The following is a 19,214-nucleotide window of genomic DNA, read 5'->3' as shown; positions in this document are numbered from 1 at the left end:
ATTAAACGATCCAATTCTGTAGCATCTGTGTTTCTAAGGTGTGTTATTAGCGACAGTTAAGCCTGCTCCTCACGGGAGCTCACGGAGGTTCAGGTGCCCTCAGACACGCCAGAAGCCCTTCTATACTCTGTATGCGAGGACCACGTTCCTCCCCCCTCTCTGACCAGCTCCGGCCCCCCTCAGGGGCTCTGCGGATGAGGGCGGGCAGGAGCCATCCCTCACGGCGGCCCGCGGCGGATGGCTCCTCCCGGCCGCAGGTAGGCTCCCAGGTAGCCCTGGTCCCACTCTCCCGCCGGGGTCGCTGGTGGCCCAGGTGGCCCTGATGAGCCGGCCAGGGCCGGCGGCCGCAGTCCGCGCATTGGTCGCTGCTGGGCGGGACATTAACAGGGGTAGGTCGGACGTGACTCCGCCGAGTCGGCATGGACGGGGCGGGCGCGGACGAGGAGCGGGCGTCCGAAGGGTTGGGTAAGAGCTGAGCCATGGGGCCGGGGCGCCGGGTCTCATTAACACCCGGGGGGAGGCACCCAGCAATGAGCATAATGAGTAGCCCTGAAGGGTAATAATTGTCGCCTCGTCCAGGCTGTTATCTGTTAGCTGGCAGCCATGAGCCGCTGCTTCGCCTCATCGCCTCAGGCAGGCGGCCGTGGTGTTTTGGCGGGAAGGCGCTGTTCAGCCCGCGGTGCCTTGAGGCGTGGATTGAGGCAATGGCTACTTCTGGTGTCCCATGGCTTGTAAAGGCGCCTGGGGAGCCGGTGTGAGGGTTGGGGTGGTCATCCCTTCATATCCCTTTGTACTACGCAGGGGTTCATACTGCCTCCGGGTTTCTAGGCTGCCGACACTCACCGCCTTCACCACTGTCCAGGTTTTCTTCCTCTTGTCTGAGCTTGTGTGAGTGGACCTGTGAAGCTGATGTGTCTGCTTGTATGTGTGTGTGTTCATGTTGCGTTTATGCTCCAGAAAAACTTCAAAATCTTGCTGTTGCTGTGCCAAGTGTTTTTCTTGCTCCAAGACACATCTAAAGAGGTGGCAGTGAGAAGAAAAAGAGGACTTTGCTTCCTTATCCGTGCACCTTCAGCAGCTCAGGCATTCCAGACACTGTGATATTCCCAGGCAGATAAAATCCCTTCTATGTGTGGCTGTGTTTATCAGAAAGTAGAACAAAGTAGGATGTTTGGTCTTGTCTCTTCTTATATGAGTGATGGAAGAAAGGAATGGTTTGGTTAACTCCCTCTTTGTTACCATGCAGGCCTATCTTGAGACTTTATTTTCATCTCAGTATTTTTCTTTGGCAATCCCAAGATGTTGTCAAGCCTTTGCTATATGCTTTAGAAATAGAGATAGCAATTTTCTTTCTCTTAGAGGAATATTCCTGTAGATGACACAAACCTCCCAAGTGTTATTCTCTGCTGCAGATACAAAGTATATACAAAAGACTTTGAAATGTATTTTCTGGTGTAAGCACACACTGGTGTTTGCATAAGAAGAAGTAAAAAGCCTTCTCAAATCAAAGCATTAAGCTGAAAATGCTGTTCTTGATTTGAGATGGAGTGAGCTGAATGGATGACTGGTGAAAATTTTCCTTTTTTCACATAAGTGAGATGACCTCAGAAGCAGTGAGGAGGATGGCAGACAAATGAATTAGGTAGAGCATAGCCAGCTTCTGCCTCTCTCAGTTCTTGACCTTCCCCATCAGGATATTTCATCTCATTTAACAGGAGTGGAAACTGTTGCTACTTAACATGATCAAGTTATTACAGTTGCATAGTTTCCTGCTTCTGTCTCTTTCCCCTGCAACTAATTCGGTTCTCTTAATCCTATAAAAAGCAAATTAGAAGGTCTTGGAAGCAGCCTGGCATCCCCTTGTACTTCCATAAAGATTGTTCCATCTGACTGGTGGTGGGGGGGTTCCTTCTTGATAAATAATTATTTAAGAAAGAAACAGTGAGGCAGAAAGCAAGTCCTTTATTTTGGCATATATATATATCAAAAGCAGAACAGAGTGAAATGAAGTTATTAAAGATACTTTTCTTCCCAAATTAGACAACCACATTTCTCTATAGGCACGTAAAACTCAAGTGCTGCCACCAGCCTGCTCAAACTTTCCTCTTTCCAGAGACAGATATATGGTTTGGGTTTTATTATTCTACTTTCTATTCTTAAGCAATAGTAACTTGTCTTTTTTTAAATTTATTTTTAAGTAGCAGAAACCACAGATTCACACATTGTAATATAATCAGAGGTTTTCTTTTCGAAACACATCCCAGATAGGAAAGTACAACGCTTTTTTATTATTCTGTTACCTATTTTAATTATTCCTCTTGCAATATTCTTTCTGACCTGTCTTATACTGTCTAGGCTCTCTTATTTTAATGTCATTTGTGCTTTTCATTAAGCTCAGTCAGAATTTTTCACCTCCTTTTGTCCTCAGCCAGCCTTATAGACTTGTCTGTTATTCATAAGTTATGCTTGAAGCCACAGAAAACTAATTTAAGGCAGTTTTTTGAAGTTTCTACAGTTTTGGGGTGTTTTGCTTGGTCAACTTGGGCATGATAGAAACAAAAACCTCTATAAATCAATAAGTGATGTAATTTGTCAAATAATCACTGCTCATACAGTAGACCATAATTTTGCTTGTATTTTTCTTTTGCTTATTTTATAAGATGACAGTGTCCTGGTAAGTCATTGAATCATTTACTGTTCCTTATTCCAAAGACCTTTGTTATCCCCAGTGTTGTTTTCCCACTCCTATCGCTATAATACGTGACCTTTCCTTTATTCTCTGAGCCTGGAATTAATTAAATTTATTAAATGTAGTTTAGAGTTGGTTGATTTTGCAGGCATATTTGCTCTCAAAATGAGGCTTTTCTTGTCTCAGGTGTTTGAATAGCTCCATATTGCCCAGATCTCATTCTTTGCTGTTGCTTTCCTAGCAGTATTTTTATGGTGACAGTCTTTTTCCTTAAGTTCTTTTCACTGTTAGGTTTTATTGTGTAGTGTTTTCCTTCTCCCATAATTGGCACCTCCTAATGCAACACACTCTTTTATTTCATGCCATCCAGGCACAGCATATCTGGCTTGGACAATATGCGTGTGGGGGGTTGTGGGATGTTGTTTTTAATTTTTCCCCTGTAGAGTGCAAGGACAAGAAGGAGGATGCATCATTAAATACTGAGCACTTTGTGGTACATGCTGATGCTGCTGGTGGGCATGGTACAGGGAGCAGTATGCTGTCTGTGTTCCAAAGCACAGCTATAAAGGAAGTTGAGGATAACTTGGGAACAGAAGACAGAATCAGCTTTATAAAGGAGGTGGAGGAAGATGGAAGATACTGCACCCTGCAGGCAAGTGGGTCAGCTTCTCAAGCCTCAGTGGCCCTTGATGGCCAGCTTGACCTTACCTCAGTATGTGGGAGGCTGTCAAATTTCCTCAGTGACACAAAGGCTGTGCCTCCACTTTCTGTGGTTGAATTTGCACAGGAGCCCACAGCACAATCAGGGTCCTATGAGCAGTGTCAGAGCTATTGCTCTGATGGGATTGAAAAGGAGGCAAAAAAGAAGAAAAGTAAAACCAGAAATGAGACGTGCTCCAATAAAGTACCTGGTGGAATCCCTGAAGACCTCTGCAGACAGGATGTGTGTTGCCCAGCTACTCACCAATTATCCAAATGTACTTCAGGCAGTGTTGCAGCTCAGCAATCCTGCTACATGTCTTCAGTCCTGGAATGTGGAAGTAGCCATGATGGGACCAAGGGAAAGAAAAAATTATTTCGGAATCCAGTAATTCTGCCACCAGTCAAGAAGAAGATACGCACCTTCTATAATGCAGGTAGATACTGGGGAACCCATTGTCAGTGACACTTGTAGTGTCAATGGCACTGATATTTCCTTCATACTGAAGGCACAGCATGGGGGTACTGAACTGCTCTGAATGGTATTGCAATGCATTCTACACTTAGATGTGTGAAGACTTCTTCAAATAAAGGTTTCTTAGTACCTGATGCTGGAAGCATCACTAGCAATGCTCTTTGGTTTAGTGTAGAAGATTTTTATTTTTGTGGTTTATTTGAAAAAAAAACCAAACAAACCAAAAAGTCTCTTATGTTGTTGAAGTATTTCTAGGTATAGTAAAAAATGTTCTGTTTTTTGTTTTTTCCTGTCTTGTTTCTTTCTGTTTATTTGTTTTCTTATCACGTACTCCCAATTTCTCTCTCTCTCTGAACAATGTACCATATCTAGGGCAGTTAGAAGAGTTGGAGAAGATGTTCCAAGAAGACCACTATCCTGACAATGAGAAGAGGAAGGAGATTGCAGCTGTGGTTGGTGTAACACCACAGCGTATCATGGTAATACCTGCGTGGGTAACAGTGCTGATAGTGTGTGGGTTCTGTGCAGAAAATTGGTGGGAGAGGGACTGGGATAGGGAGGAAGACCTTGAATAGGGAGGAAGACCTTGAATAGGGAAGAAGATCTTGAATAGGAAGGAAAGAGGAGCTCATGAGTAGCAGGATAGAGACTGCACTTGCCACTGGTGACAAGAGAAGGAAAAGCCCTCACAAGGATGGACACTGCACAACCAACTGCCGCGTTCAGAATGGCAGTGGAGCCTGTAGTTGTGTACTCCATTTCTTCCCATTTCCTAAGATGAGACATGGTAGGTAAAAGAGACTAAGGAGGTTGGAGTTAATCTCTTACCTTGAAGATCATGAGCAACAAAGGAAACTGGTGTTCAGGGGCTATTGTTCTGCTGTTATTCTTCTCTTTTATTTGCAACAGATCTCGCAGGTTCTTGCAGGAAGAAAGGTTAAGTGTGGAGGTAGTCATTTTTGGCTCCTTGCCTGTGTTCCTATGTGTAGATGTTTTCCTCTTTGAATGCATCCTTTCTTGCATTTATCAGGTCTGGTTTCAGAATCGCAGGGCAAAGTGGCGGAAATCAGAGAAGTTGAGTGTGAAAAGCAACAAAAAACATTCAACATCCTCAGCACCGTAAGTCCCCCTTTGGTCAGATGGTTATGGGTGAGGGATTTAACTCTGTTTTCTCATTTCTCCACAATAGATACCTAATGAACTGAGTATTTTCTCTTGCCATTTCCCCTTCACTTTTAAACTATGGAGAACTGTTAGATCTCAGTAGCATGTTGGATTTATGGGCAAATTGTAGTGGACCCTCTTAAAAGCACTTTTGATTAACCTGGAGCACTGTTTTTGAATAAAACTGTTTAAATGCCTCTGGCTCTAGGATTTGCCCATTGTACGATAGTTAGAAGAGATTACTTTATTGTAATGTCTTGTCTTGTCCTTTTGTCCATGCTCGTACACTTTGTTTATCTCCAGGACACCTCTTCCGCCCGTGCCTCCATTGCCTGACATTGCTCATGACCAGTCTGCTGTGCTGGACGTTGAGGCTACAGGTGGGAACTACTCCAGCTTGCTCAGTGGATATCCTGCACCACCTGACTCCTCCTCAGGTGAGACCCCATATCATCACAGGTATTTTATGGAGCTGTAGCATTACCTGGTGGTGCTGGTAGGTTCTCAAACACTTTAGGGACAGTCATCTGAGATCCCTATGTCATCAGTCCAAAAAAGTGACACCAGGTTTAACAGCTCTCTGCTGAGTATCAGTTATGTACCAAGTTAGCAGTCTTGTTCATGTCCTAGCACAAGCCATTAAGGAATTCTGAATATGACTTCATAAGCATACATGGCTGTGGCATTCTTCCATAAAAGTTGTTTGACACTAGTACTGCTTCTGTGAATGATGATGAAAGTATTATTCTGGTTAGTATGTCCCTCATGGCAGATACACACATCCCATGTTCTGGTTTAGGTTATCCTGGCTTGAATCTGTAGTCAAGTGAGCTGTTTGAGGAACATGCACTGTATAAAATATAAACTGTTGGGGTTGTAGAGCCTCCCTCAGGTCCTGCATACCTTTAAATCTCCTAAGGAAGCTCCTTCTCCAGCCAGTGCAGTTTTTGTGCAAGACTTGAGGGAGTGAGACTAGTTGAGTGCTTAAGCATACAGCTTAATTGCTGGTGCAGTGTTGTTGAAAGTCAGTGGGGTGTGCTATTTGACCGTTTTTCTACCTGAGCTGTATTTAGACTTTAAAGATACATGGCAACCAAAGGGAGAGGATTAGTTCAATTGTGTATTCGTGCATGGAGTACTAGAGCATTCCCTACAGTCAGGAATGTTCCCTAGAGCGTTTCCTATATATGTTTATGTTTCCAAGTTGGCACAACTTGAAAATATTTCCAAAGTGATGAGGACTTCACCATTTCTTAGGGACGGATATCCCAAGCAGTAAATGAGCTGACATCTGGTACTTTTGTACATATTTTCCTGCTTCCCAGTGTAATTAATTCTTCTGAATTTCATGCCATCATTTCTGCCCACTCCTTCTATACTAAATATACAGTGTTACCAGTATTAAGGGCAATTCTATGCACGTCATTTTCTAATAATGAATCAAAGACTAATGTATTTTGACTAGTGGTGATACCTTAAAAGTATTTTGATACGGTAAAAATCAACTATAAGATTGTACCAATAAGATTAAGATACCAATAAATAGATATGTATGCTATATTTCCTTGATACCATCATTTAGGACTTGTTTAAATTTGCCTGTCATAGTCGCTAGGCAAGGACTACTTCAGTCAATCTTACGAGCTGCTTAACCAATATGACTGTAATTCAGTTAGTTCCTGTTTCTTCATGTAGCAGAAAAAATATGGGCAAAGTGTTTGAATAATTCACTGCTTTCCAGAATGATGAAGTGGTGCAGTCTGTTAAGACAAAGATTTTGCAAAGTAATTAATTTAAAGGAAAAAAACAAATATCCTCATCTTTCTTGTATTCAGAACTTTCCTGCTTTCTAAAGTACATCTGCAGACATACTATTTAGTCAACAGAGAATATGCTGGAGAGATTCAGGGATGTAATCTTGTCATCTGTCTGTATGGAGCAATTTCCTTCTGGGAAATCTGCACAGTGGGTTGCAAATCTCTCGGGGTGGAAAACACCAACAGTCTTTCTGATACAAAAGAAATGTCCTGTGAATTCTTTGTGCAATGTATAAGGAAGAAAGGGCAAGTGAGTATCCCTGAGAGTGGACTGGGTATGTGAGAAAATAAGCAACAAAGATAGCTGTTTTTTTTTTACACCTTGAGTCTTTTGAACCTCCAGCTGACCAACATCTGTTGCATTAATGTATGCATCTAATGTTTATGAAACACATGCTTCCTTTGCTCATCTGAAACCCCTATACCTTCAGTGTAATGGATCCATGAAGATGAGAATGCACTTCATTCTGCTACATTTACATGAGGGAACAAGCTTCCCCATGTTCTCTTTAAATCATGCTGGGCAAGGAGTAATGAAATCTATTTGTGCCATCTAAAGCTGGTAAATACTTTTCAGATACAGATCTGCGTGGAAAAAAAAGAGTACCTTTTCTAAATCACTTTTCAGAGAAGAGGCATGCTTTGCTGCATGGTGAGGTTTGGTAACTGGTTTTTAACCTCCTTGCCTGAGGGAAGGGAGGAATATGGTGTGTGTATGAGACACACACACTTTGCTTATGAAACCCACCCTGACCTCCAAATGTGTACACAGAAGGTGGAAATCTTAAAAATTACATTCTTACAAGTCATGGAAGAATTGGTGCCCAGGCAGAGTAGAGACCTAAATTAGTGCTCCCTCTGAGGGAAAAGACTGTTACTAGGTGTAGAGACTCCTCATGGAAGAGAAATCTGCATGGTATAGTTGCTTGAAAAGCTTCAGATGCAATTTTGCCTTACTAGATGAATAGTAACACAGCCGTGGGGAATGAAACTTGCTTTTTTTGTTATCTAGTATTGCACAGGCAGACTTTCTCTTTAAGAATGAAAGCTGAAACTGAAATAATAAAAAAAAAAGACAATATGACTTTTTAATTCATTCAGCCTCCTTGTTCAGAAAAGGCTTGCCAATAAATACAGCCATCTAGGGTACACCTGCTCTCTTTATTAGAACGTCTCAGAAAATGAAGGAAATAAAACTTGATAGGATAAAATCCAAAGTAACAGAGGCAAAATAAAAGAGGGAACAAATTAATTAAGTAATCAATGTACAAGGCAAAAACAATTGCTTGGTAGAAGTGACCCTTGTGGAAACAGCTCATGGCGGGTTTCAGCAAAATAGTTTGTGACCTGTGCGTAGTGATGCAGTTGTACATGGAAACTGTGGGCTACTGGAGTGGCTATTCAGGTGCTTTCCTTGGTAGCCATGTGTTTAACCACTTTCAGCAGGACAAGGAAGTTACTTAAATGCATGAGAACAGTATGATCTGTTACCTGACACCTTTGGAGAGTGTTTAGTCCTGCCTTTTCCATTGTTTTCCCTTGCTCTGGACAGTAGTTCTGACTGTCTGATGTGGGGTTTATTTTATGTCCCACTGTTTCGTACAGTTCTCCGAAGAAACTGATAAAAAATGTTGTATTTGAGATGTATTTTACCTTGCTGGCAGTTATGGCTTCTGGTTTTGGTATTAGCCACACTAGTTGCCCTAAGAGCCTTTTGTGCTTCAAAAATTCCATCTTGACCTTATTCTGATCTTTGAATTGGATTTTTTTTTTTTTTTGCTGCTTTTGCTAGACAGATAGCTTGCTTTAAATTAATGTAGGGGGTTTTGACATTGGCAGTTATTTGAAATTTTTCTTATTTTTTTTCTGAGATTTCTTACGGATATAAAAATTGTGTGTGTGAGAGAGAAGGAGTCATTGACTTAAAACATTGGCTTATGTTTCTTTAGAGTTGACTTTAGAAATTAAAAATACTTTCTATGCCCCTGATCTGCGGGAGGATATTTTTCTGCCCTACTGACACTTTTGCAGGAACTACTTTGTTTCATATGGCTATCTCAAGGGACCAGGAATAACATCAGGAGCCCAGCCTGTCCTGGTAGCTCTGATGCAAATAGCAAGATGATTATTCAGCGGCAGAGATGGCGTTGTAACCTGTCTTGGAAGCAGTTGTAGATAAAGTTGGATATTGTCTGTTAAAGAATGGCAAATAAATTACAAGCTCTAATGGTTTCACTTAGAGGATTCTGGCTTTTGAACAAGTTACTTTAAAGCTGATGATGTGTAGCAGCCATGGCAAGAAAGAATCATACCTTTCAAACAAGTAGTAGGTTCCAGAAGAGGATCAGAGTAACATGCTCCTCAAAGCAATGTAGTTAGAGACTGAAGTTGATTTACTAATCTTCTGTCCATTAAATTAAGAACACTCTTGCTTCCGTTTGATTAATATTTTGTGTACTTTCAAAATGTCATTTACAGATAAACGCATTTTCTTGTGATTTCAAGAAGAGGCTGTATTGATGAAAAGCTTTGTGATAGCCTTTAATGTTCCTGTAAATGCTGCAATTACACAGGCATGTTTCATTAAAAGAAACTGGATTTGATAGTGTATGATGTAGAGGCTAGTAGTAATAGAGCCTTTTGCTGTACTCTTGATTTGACGCTTGACAAAGCAGCCGTAGCAAGTAGACTATCTGAGATTAGTTAGACTGGTTGTTCAGCCTTTAATCAATGTCAGCTGCATTGTGCCCAATACTGAACTTGTTAAACAGTTACAGTCATGGTCTGTGGCCTCCCAAACTGTGTCGTTAACTGCCAGAATCATTGCAGGCTTATCATTCCAAAGCCTTTTGGAGTCAGCATAAGTGCTTCACTAAGTCATGTATGGCTGATGTCAAGAAGAAGGCCTCAAGTGCAGGGAGGTGTCACTCAAGTAACAGCTGTTGTGCACATGATCTGGTCTGTTCACAACGGTGAAAAGGCCCTTCTCACAGCTGAAACCATCCCCTGTTGTAAGTTCATGGGCACCTTTCTAGAATAGGCCTTAAGTCTCCTTCAAGATTGGTGAAAGACTTAAAGCACATTCATCCTGTCAGAAATGTACACATCCAGTTTTGTTAATTTAAGGCTCTGTCACATTCATTAGAAGCTATTTGCATTAAAGAATTGGTGTTCTAACTACCAGGATGTTGAGGAAGCAGCTATATAGGGGAAAGATGTCTGTGTAGCCGAAGACTTTAAGTACCAATTCTTATGTTAAGACAAGTGTAGCACCAGGACTGGTTAAGAGATTTTAAGCTGCAAATTACCGTGTTGCTCTCAAGAAATTCCCAAGGTTATCTTATGGACTGAAAATCCAGAAATAATGGAAGAGATAAACAAAGATCCTACTGTTACATTCTCATGTTCACTGGAAAGCCTCTGAGATTATTGTATCTCTCAACATCAATGTCAGGAAAAGTAGCAGAATTGTAAAATAGAAGTATTATCTCAAGCCAGTGATCAGAATTCATCACTGAAGGAGATCTATAAATATAGTGTTGGATTTAGCAGATATTACTTCTCTGGGAATTATTTATTCCTACTGCGTTTGTAACTTTATTCAGAAGATACAAATTCTGTGTCTGCCTTTGAAAAGGCAGAGAAGTAAGGGCAACTTTAGAAAAGGCTGAACCAGCTCTTTGGAGGCAAAGTGTGCTGTCTTCACCATCTGTTTGCCTGTGTGTCCTACTGCCATGATCCACAAAGTTTATCTGTGCTAAGTGTTGAAAATGTTTCAAACACAGAACTTAATTCTTACTAGGTGTGAAAGTGGGTTTAGAAGCAGCTTCCTTATCTCTGGTGTTAATACTGCTTGTATTCATCCTGAGCAAGACCAAGGCCTTCTGCAGAATAGCTAATCACACTGTCATTATTGAAGTTTTATCTGGATATAGACTTTTTCTGGTAAGTTGTCCCTCACATGGCTTCTGTTTCATAATGTTTGTGTGAACTCCTACATTCTGTGACAAAATAGTTAGGAGAACCAGTGCAAATGGAGGTTTAAAAAAAAAATCAGAAGAGATCTTCAGCTTCATTTCTGCCTAAGCCATTTTGACTTTTGAGGAAATAAAATGTTGTCTTGACAAGTGCTTTGTTTGTGTGGGGAATAGACTTGTGCTGTGTCAAAATTACAGGAATGTGACAGGTACATTGTAAATGCTGCCTGACATAAAGAAATCATGTTCAAATAAAAAAATGTAAACCATGCCTGGGCATGTGAATGTTTTAGGGATGCCACCCCAGATCTTGCTCTAGTGTTCTAAGTGAGCCTCTTCACGTTTTCATTGAAATGAAAACTCACTCTCTCCACAGTTGCAGAGAGCTGAAAAAAAATGTGTGAAGGTGCAATAAGATAGACACAATTGCATAGCACACTGGCAAATCTGAGAACTGATTCTGTAAGATGTTGAAGTGGCATCTCCTCGCCAGTTCTCTGGGCATGCATTCCAAAATTCTCTAAAAGTTGCTCTGCTTGCTGTGGCAGCTTTATGTTTAGGTTTTATGTTTAAGGCCTCTGATTCACATCTGGTGTGTTGTATTTGATGTTACTTTGTATGCCTGCAAGGGTGAAGTACAGCTGTAAACTACCATTGCTACTATCTTTCCCTGAATACTTTAGAGTGTGTGGGAGTAGACCAACTTTACCTGAAGTCAGTGATACTTTCTCATACATACCTACCTCATCTTTGTGCTGGTTCAGCCTAGCTAGACTTCATAGAATCACAGAATGATTTAGATTGGAAGGGACCTTGAAGACCATCTAGTTCCAACATCCCTGCAACAGACTTGAAAAATCATTTCAAATTGTGTCATGCATGCTTGATCGTTAACACTTCTCAAGAGGGAAATCACTTTCCATTTGGCACAATAAAACAGAATCTAGTTAAGCATGTGCAAGCTTCTTGAACTTCCATGTATATATGTTACTCTGGATCACCAGCATACATGATTTTGACCTTTTCATTTCGTATATTGTCCTCTTTCCACAGAGGCTGTTCTGTTCCTCTCTCCTTTTCCAGCAGTGACCGAGGAGACAGGTTACCAAACAACATTCTAGCACCAAAGTGGTGTTGGTTTCCTTTTCCACCTCCCAGCTTCTTTTTCCTAAGGCCCTTCAGCTGATGTATCTGCTTTTTTTTTTTTCTAATTATTTTTTTGGCATGACTCATCAGAGGCCAAACCAGGAGTGAAAATTTGGTTAAAAGATGGCCCAGACAGTGGATCTCTACAGGCACATTTTTGTTTCTTGCAAACCACAGTTACATTTTTCAAAAGAGTAATCTGTGCAGCACACTCTTCCCAGAGGACAGCAGAGATGGAAGATGGCTGGGGGATTGTTCCTGGCTTTTTTCCAGGAAGTACTCTGCTTCATTTGGCTGCCTTGAGAGCAGAATAAATCTAGTATGGAGAGACTGAAATCATGAAGGTAATTTTATTTAACCAATAAACATCATCCTCTGTTCCAGAGAGCTTGCTTCTACTCCCTTTTGCTTCCCAGCAGCAATGCTGGGGATTGTTTACTTATATTCCCATCAGTTAACCTCCACTCTTTCACTGGCATCTTGTTTTTCCGTTCTGCCATTTTTGTCATTCCCTCTGCTTGCTCCTTTTAATTTTCAGAACGACAGCATAGCATGACAGTCCCTCTTTTTATTTACAGTATCATCAGTGGTAGGAAAAGTGACATCCTGTGAAGCAGTTCAGACAAAGGTGTTGCCACAGCTCAACTTCAGTTTCAGCAAAATGGAGTGCTTCCCTAGTCTTCCCAGTCCTCCACCCATCCGCCGGGCCAGCCTGCCTCTCAGTTTGGCTGTCAACTTGCCCAACCACGTTGCTCCCTTGATGCTGGACACTCCCAACAGTGAATGCTGCTTTTCCTGTCAGCAAAATGGCTCAAGGGAGGCCTTCATGCACAGCATCCAGAATCAAGGGTAGGAACAAATGGGATTTAAAAAGTGAACCCTGGGAGAAACTTTGGGAGGGACCTGGGGCAAGGAAATAGCATAAGTTTAAAGTTAGACATGGGAATGAAAATGTCCTTTAAATGCAATATGAAAAAAATGTATAATCTGTGTAGTAGGACAGGTCACCTGCTGTTGAAAAGTGATACCTTTAATAAGAGTGTTTTCAGAACTGTGTGCCTGTCAAGTGAAAGTATAGTTCAGAAGCACAGTGAAAAGGAACCCTTGAGTGCAGATGTTTTAAGCATTAGGGTGTGCTTTGGAAAGTGGGAAGAACTGCAGGAAAGGTAATCCCCACTAATGCAACTGTTAAAGAATCTTGCTGTGAAAGCCCTTGGCTCAAGTGGTTTCTGTTGCCCTTCTCCCTCCTGGCATTTGAGAGCAAGGGCTGGAGTCATATCAGCTGTCAGAGGGAAGATGCAACTGTTTACAGGTTGCTGTAGCTGCTAACCCTACTTGAATCTCTGAATTGTCTCTCTCCTTGCTCTTTGCAGCTTGAATTCACCAATTCTCTTCAATTATCCTGAGGAACTGGAGTCAGCAGGCAACCTAGAGGCCACATACTGTTCATACAGCAGCCAGGATGGAATTTATCAGCTGCCCCAATATCCCCAGCAGCACCAGCTCTCCCAGTTTCACCATCTGCCAGCTCACCTGACCAGCAATGTACTCTCCAGTGTCCACCTCAGTCCTACAACACCCACTGAGTCTCATACAGCTTTCCTCTCCTTACCTAGTAACAGTGGAGCTGTAACCCATGGGGCATCAGGAACCACACAAGCATACATACAAAGCCATGTGGGGGAACAGCTCTTGTTACAGCAGCCAAGTGAAAACTCAGGTAAATTCTGAAATCTTTTGGCATCCTGCTCCTCTGGAGTAAATAAACATTGAAACATTCAGGATGACCAGAGGTTTTACTGATGACTGTGACAGAAAGGAGGAATGTGCATATACATGCACAAATATATCTATACAGATATATATGCTGCCTTTTATGTATTTTCTGGTATGTTATTTTTTAAAACTGATGAGTGACTCATTTGATTCAAAAGTTACTACACAGGCTGCATGTCAGAGAGAGCATTACCATGTGAGTATCTCAGGTATTGCAATAGTTCTGTCTGGAACGGAAAGCTAACTTTTATTTTTCAGGAGTGTACTATTGTGCAGACTGACATGCCTGCAGTGTATGTGGGTGGGGATCAAGGGTGCGAAGTGAGAAACGTGCCACAGCAAATGGAATAGGTGTAGACAGCAAAAAAAAAACAGGCTTCCAACTGCTGGGCTTCTGCAGACACCATCTTGAAAGAATGTTGTGTATGTAAAGGTAGTGCAAAAGGAGAGAGTTAGATGGGATAACAGTATGGATACAGCTTCTTTCTTTCTGTTCTTCTGACATGAATTTGCGATATCACTTAGATTAAAGCATTTCAGGAAATTTGGTAAAAAAGCAACTAGGTAAAAATGGCATTGTCAGTCTCCTTGTTTTATGTCAGGGATTTGTATTTTTGAAGTTGTTCAAGATACAACCAAAAGGTGAACTATTGCAGTTTATTGTTTGGACTATCAGGTTTGTTAGATTAAGCTTACAGTCCAAAGAAATATCTCTCTTATAAAACAGCAAAGAATTTTCAGATCACAGAGCTGCTCCTGTTTTTCCACTGTTTTGTGGGCCTTGTTGGGGAGAGAAGCCTGAGTGACAGGCTGGGGGTGCAAGCTGGCTCATGTTCACACTGTTCATGTCTAGCGCTCTGCAGAACAGGTTGGCAGCACCCGTGCTGTGTAGCACAGAAAGAGTTCTCCTTTCCACTTGTAAGGTTTAATTATTATTTTCTGTGGTGTTTCAGTTTGAAGTGCCAGAAGTAATGGCGTGCGCTGTGTCCCAGTGCACTATGTTAATGTTTGTATAGATAGCATGATGCCAGAAGTTGCTTGCATGCCTTACGTCATGTCATGTGAGCGTAAAGGGGTGTGAAAAGGTGCAAACTTTATTAGACCTGGTAAAGCTGTGAGATTGTTGAAGGAACAGCGACAGAGATGGTGTTTCCTTATGCTATACTTATGTTCAGAGCACAATCAGCAGTGCTTGGCCCTTCTGTTCAAAGAAGGGATCCTCTGACTGTTATGCAGTGTCAACAACCAGGGCCTGGGGTTCCAGAAGTTAAACGGGGAGGAAACCAATCTGTAAATATAGACACACCCTTAATTTTTCCTCAGTATGTAAGCAAGTGAGCAGTTCACCTGGATTATACATATTCATTAAAAAACATTCCTGCTTCCTGAATGGCAGCTTTTACATATGAAAATGAAGATTAAGCATCCACCTTATGCTTTGCAGAGCTAACTTGGAAGATAGGAGTGGAGGAAAAACAATTGGGGTGTGTGTCTCTAATATTATTACATGCATTCAGGATATATGCTGAAGTGACATGGTTGGGGTTGTTTTTTCTTTTTTTTTTTTTTTAGATTATAACAATACTATGAACTTCCAAAGTTTTTCCTTCTAATAACCATGTTTTGGATAAATACACTGCAAGGTATACAACAAAATTTACCTTCATGTGTGTGATGTCTGCAAAACCATATTTGCATTGAATGTGCTCTCTTAAGCCCAACATACATACATATTTTTATATACATTATTTTAGTCCTCCTTTCCTTATTTTCATTATTCTGTCCTTTGTTGTTTTTTCCTCAGCAGGCATCCCTTCCTATCCAGCTGTCCCCTGGAATGATTTCTACATGCAGGGAGCTCCATTCTCAAATCAGTTGTGCTCACAAGTGCTATTTTCTAGCACAACAGGAGGAAAGTACTTCACTGAGCAGACTTCCTATGCTCAGGAACCTTGCCTACCCACCTCCCCCCATTTTCAAGTGCCCAATGGAACAACACTGGGATCCATACCACATGATGAAAAACAAAAAGGAGGGACACCATCAGACCACAGTTCATATCAGAATCACCAACGACAGCCAGAGATGACATCTCTTCCTGAAAGAGAGGAAGTAGAGAGTAGCAGCAAGAAAGAAGAGACTATTGTTGGTAACTAAAAGGCCAGCTGATTTTTTTTGAGAAGGAGGGGATAAAGAAAGAGTTCTTAAGACAGCAGTAGCTCCTCTGAATATGGAATTGAAACTATGGCAGGAATGAGAATGGAACTTTTTCTTGGATTGCTGTCCAAGACAGATCCTATTATCCCATATCTAGTTCTTAGATTTATCTACTTTTAGAATTGGGGACTTACAGGTCAGTAATATAGATTGATAGAATCACAGAATGGTTTGGGTTGGAAAACACCTTAAGATTATCTAGTTCCAGCTGCCCTGCCGTGGGCAGGGATACCGCACACTAGACCATTTCACCCAAGGCTCTGTCCAACCTATATAGATGGCAAAGTTTTGTCCTCTGTCAGATATTATCTGTTGTGAGCTGAATGATTATACAGGACCAGTTATTTCTAAGATTTCCATAGGCATAGACAGGTAGAACTTCTGATAAGAAGAGGAAGGGGAAAGGAGAACTTTGTGTTCGGATTGCCATTTGCAGACTTTTATTTTGGAAACAGAATTACCTTACTCTGGATTAACTGAATGATATCACACGCCTTAAATGTTCTATGTTTGTCTAACTTTGAAATACAAAAATTTGTTCAAATTTAAGGTATTCTGTGTCATGCGAAATCACATTTTCTGATGCATCTGCTTGTTTTTTCTTCAGAAATTAAGAAGAAACTAATGACTGATGCTCCACTCTGAGAGGACAAAAAAAAAAAAGGAAGAGGAAACGTTGCCATTTTTTAAACTCTGCAAAATAAGAGACCGAAAACAAGAGACAAGAATAATATTTGCAACAGAAGCAATATTTTGTTTCTTTTTTGGGGTTGTATTTTTTTTTCCTTGTTGCCATGATTATTTTCTTGCTGAGGGAAGAAGAAGGGAAATTTCAGCCAATAAAGGCTTCTGGTCTGTGTTTTTTTGCAAACCTCCTGACTTTATTCTTAATTAATGAATTCTAATATTGAGCACACAGACAAGAAAAAGCTGATACAGACACCACAGCCCCATGAGTAAGTGGAAATTCCAGATTATGCAAGAGTCAGAAGGTATGACTGGTATCCTGGAATCCGTGGGAAGACAGCCCCAGAAGAATAAGGCATTTGCAAAACAGGGAGAGGAGTTCCAGCAACTACACCTAATCTTAGGGACTCCAAACAGTGAAAGAAGTGTCATTGGAAGTGAGCAGTGGTTTGGTGTTTACTAGCTTTGAATTCCTTTTCTTTAAAAATATTTAATATAAAACTATAACAATAAATGTCAGCAAAATTGGGATTATAAATGCTGGCAGTGTAACCAGATCCCTCTCAGTTATGAATTGGTTTAGCATCCCATTTGAATTGTACATGGGTTTGAATGTCTGAGGATTGTGTTAAGTTTTTGTTATGAACTAGTTGACAACTGAAGTATTTGGTGGGTACCACTTTCTTAAGTTACTTGGTCATCATCTGTGGAACTAACCCAACTGGTATTGCTGAGATGGTTTAGTTATCTCAAAAGTGGTTAAGCTCTTTACTGTCTTTGAGTTAAGTGGGTATGCCTTGCATTTATATTTGCATCCTGTTGGATGTTTTACAGTTTAATCTGATGGGATATTTTATAACTGTGGCTTTTTTTCATGCATTCCTCAAATCTTACTGTGGGAATATCACACTGCAGTGTCAGCAGGAGTAGTGCAACAGAGCAAGTAATCTTGGCTTGATAGTCTCAGCTTTTGCTTTACCTGGGGCTGTCATCCTGGGAAACGGATATAACATGTCTCTGAAATCAGTCATCATCAGCAGTAGCCAAGGACTCAAGTGAAGAGATTGTTTACTCTGGTGCATAAACATATGGCTGCAGTCTGCAGGAACTGTGATTCCCAAATGAACTTTAACCACCCAAATGTGTGGAATATATGAGTAGCTAAAACAGTATGTCAGGCTCTCACTGTGTCCTTGTGAGGAAAGACTGTTGTGTTGTAGGAAGCTGGGGGTGCGTTTCCTTTGATAACTTGTGCTTAACCCAGAGTCTTTCCGCTGTCTTTTGGAGGCAGGCAAGGCCTGAATAGTTTTCCTGCACTGAGCTTCCCTTCCTCCTGCACCTTCCAGCAGGGCTGAGAAGGCCAGGTCCTGGGGGATGGCCCCAAGTCCTCAGCACCACCAGTGCTCTAGACTTCTGTTTAGCTCTGGGGCTCTCTTCTGTTATTTGAGAGGTTAAGATATAGTAATTTACAGTGATTTAATTACCAAATAACAAGTGGGATAATTTGGGAATGTGAAGTTTTCCAAGCTCTTACTTAGAGAGAAAAATGTTTTGTTTTCCTCATACTATGCACTGAAGAAAATTTTCGTAATTTGAAGTGAATTTTATACAGTCCTTTACTGAAAAGAATAGTATTTGATTGGTGACTTCTCAACACCTTGCTCGGACTGAAAAGACAGTCCTTGTTTATTGTCAATAAAAAATAGTGATCTTTTGCCACAGAACCTGGCTTTGTTTCCATAATTGATAATTTTATTTTAAGAAAGCAAGCACCATCTTCTCTACTACCATAAATTAGAATCAGACTTACAGGATTTTGTAAATGAAGTGGTATATCAAAAAAGTTTATGGTCATTTGCTAGTGGCAGTATTAGGAAACTGGCAGATAGGTGCATCTTCAGCTGTGTGCTGCGAGGTGTGCACAGAGGTGGGTCCTGCCATCATTGCAGCTGTGGCAGAGTATCACTGAAGGGACTAAAAGAGGTTGGGACGCCTTCATGGCTTTTCTTTTTCCCACTGTAATGCCTTAAACCACCCGATATGCCACCATGGCTTTCTAATACCTTTCCACATAAACAGTTGTGTGAGTCTCCATAATGACTAGGTTAGGTGGTCTATAAGGCTAGACCACCTAGATGGTTAGATGGTCTTGTTTTGCATTTGGCTTGGGAGTTGTGACTCACACTGAAGATGTTTAAGGCTTCCCAAACCCTATGGACTGCAGCTGGCAGGCTTTGTCAGCAAGAATAGCTCCATGTGGAGCATGCTTCTGCCAGCTCCTTTTTGGAAGTAGCTCCCACTGAGGGCTGTTGTGCTGTTGTTAATTAAGTGAAAACTTTGTATGGCAGGGGGTTAGAAATGGGTGATATTTGAGGTCTCTTCCAACCCAAGCCAGTCTGTGATTCTATGATTTTTATATTTACAGTGATCTGGGTGCCCCTTTTGTACCTTGTGAAATTAACCTTTACCAGGTCTTTTGTTTCAGTTTCTCCGTAGTGTATTCATAGTGTCTGGCAGGAGCTGAATGCTGCTGCTCCTCTCCTGTTTCTTTCTCCCATGTCTTGTAA

General features: G+C 41.2%; 1 protein-coding gene across 1 annotated transcript; it reads left to right on the top strand.

Annotated features, from left to right (window-relative positions):
• Positions 1-404: 404 nt before the first annotated feature.
• On the top strand, positions 405-18,307 carry NOBOX (NOBOX oogenesis homeobox; the record flags this gene model as incomplete). Its single annotated transcript, XM_034063330.1, has 9 exons — positions 405-465; positions 3,187-3,825; positions 4,236-4,342; positions 4,894-4,982; positions 5,331-5,464; positions 12,546-12,816; positions 13,341-13,687; positions 15,548-15,892; positions 16,568-18,307. Coding segments are annotated over 9 exons (2,031 nt in total), but the record flags the coding sequence as incomplete, so codon positions are not given.
• Between the last annotated feature and the right edge of the window lie 907 nt (positions 18,308-19,214).

The sequence above is a fragment of the Melopsittacus undulatus genome, chromosome 5 (assembly GCF_012275295.1).
Source record: "Melopsittacus undulatus isolate bMelUnd1 chromosome 5, bMelUnd1.mat.Z, whole genome shotgun sequence".
NCBI lineage: Eukaryota > Metazoa > Chordata > Aves > Psittaciformes > Psittaculidae > Melopsittacus > Melopsittacus undulatus.
The sequence above is the reverse complement of the archived record's forward strand: the minus strand, read 5'-3'. Positions and strand labels throughout refer to the sequence as shown.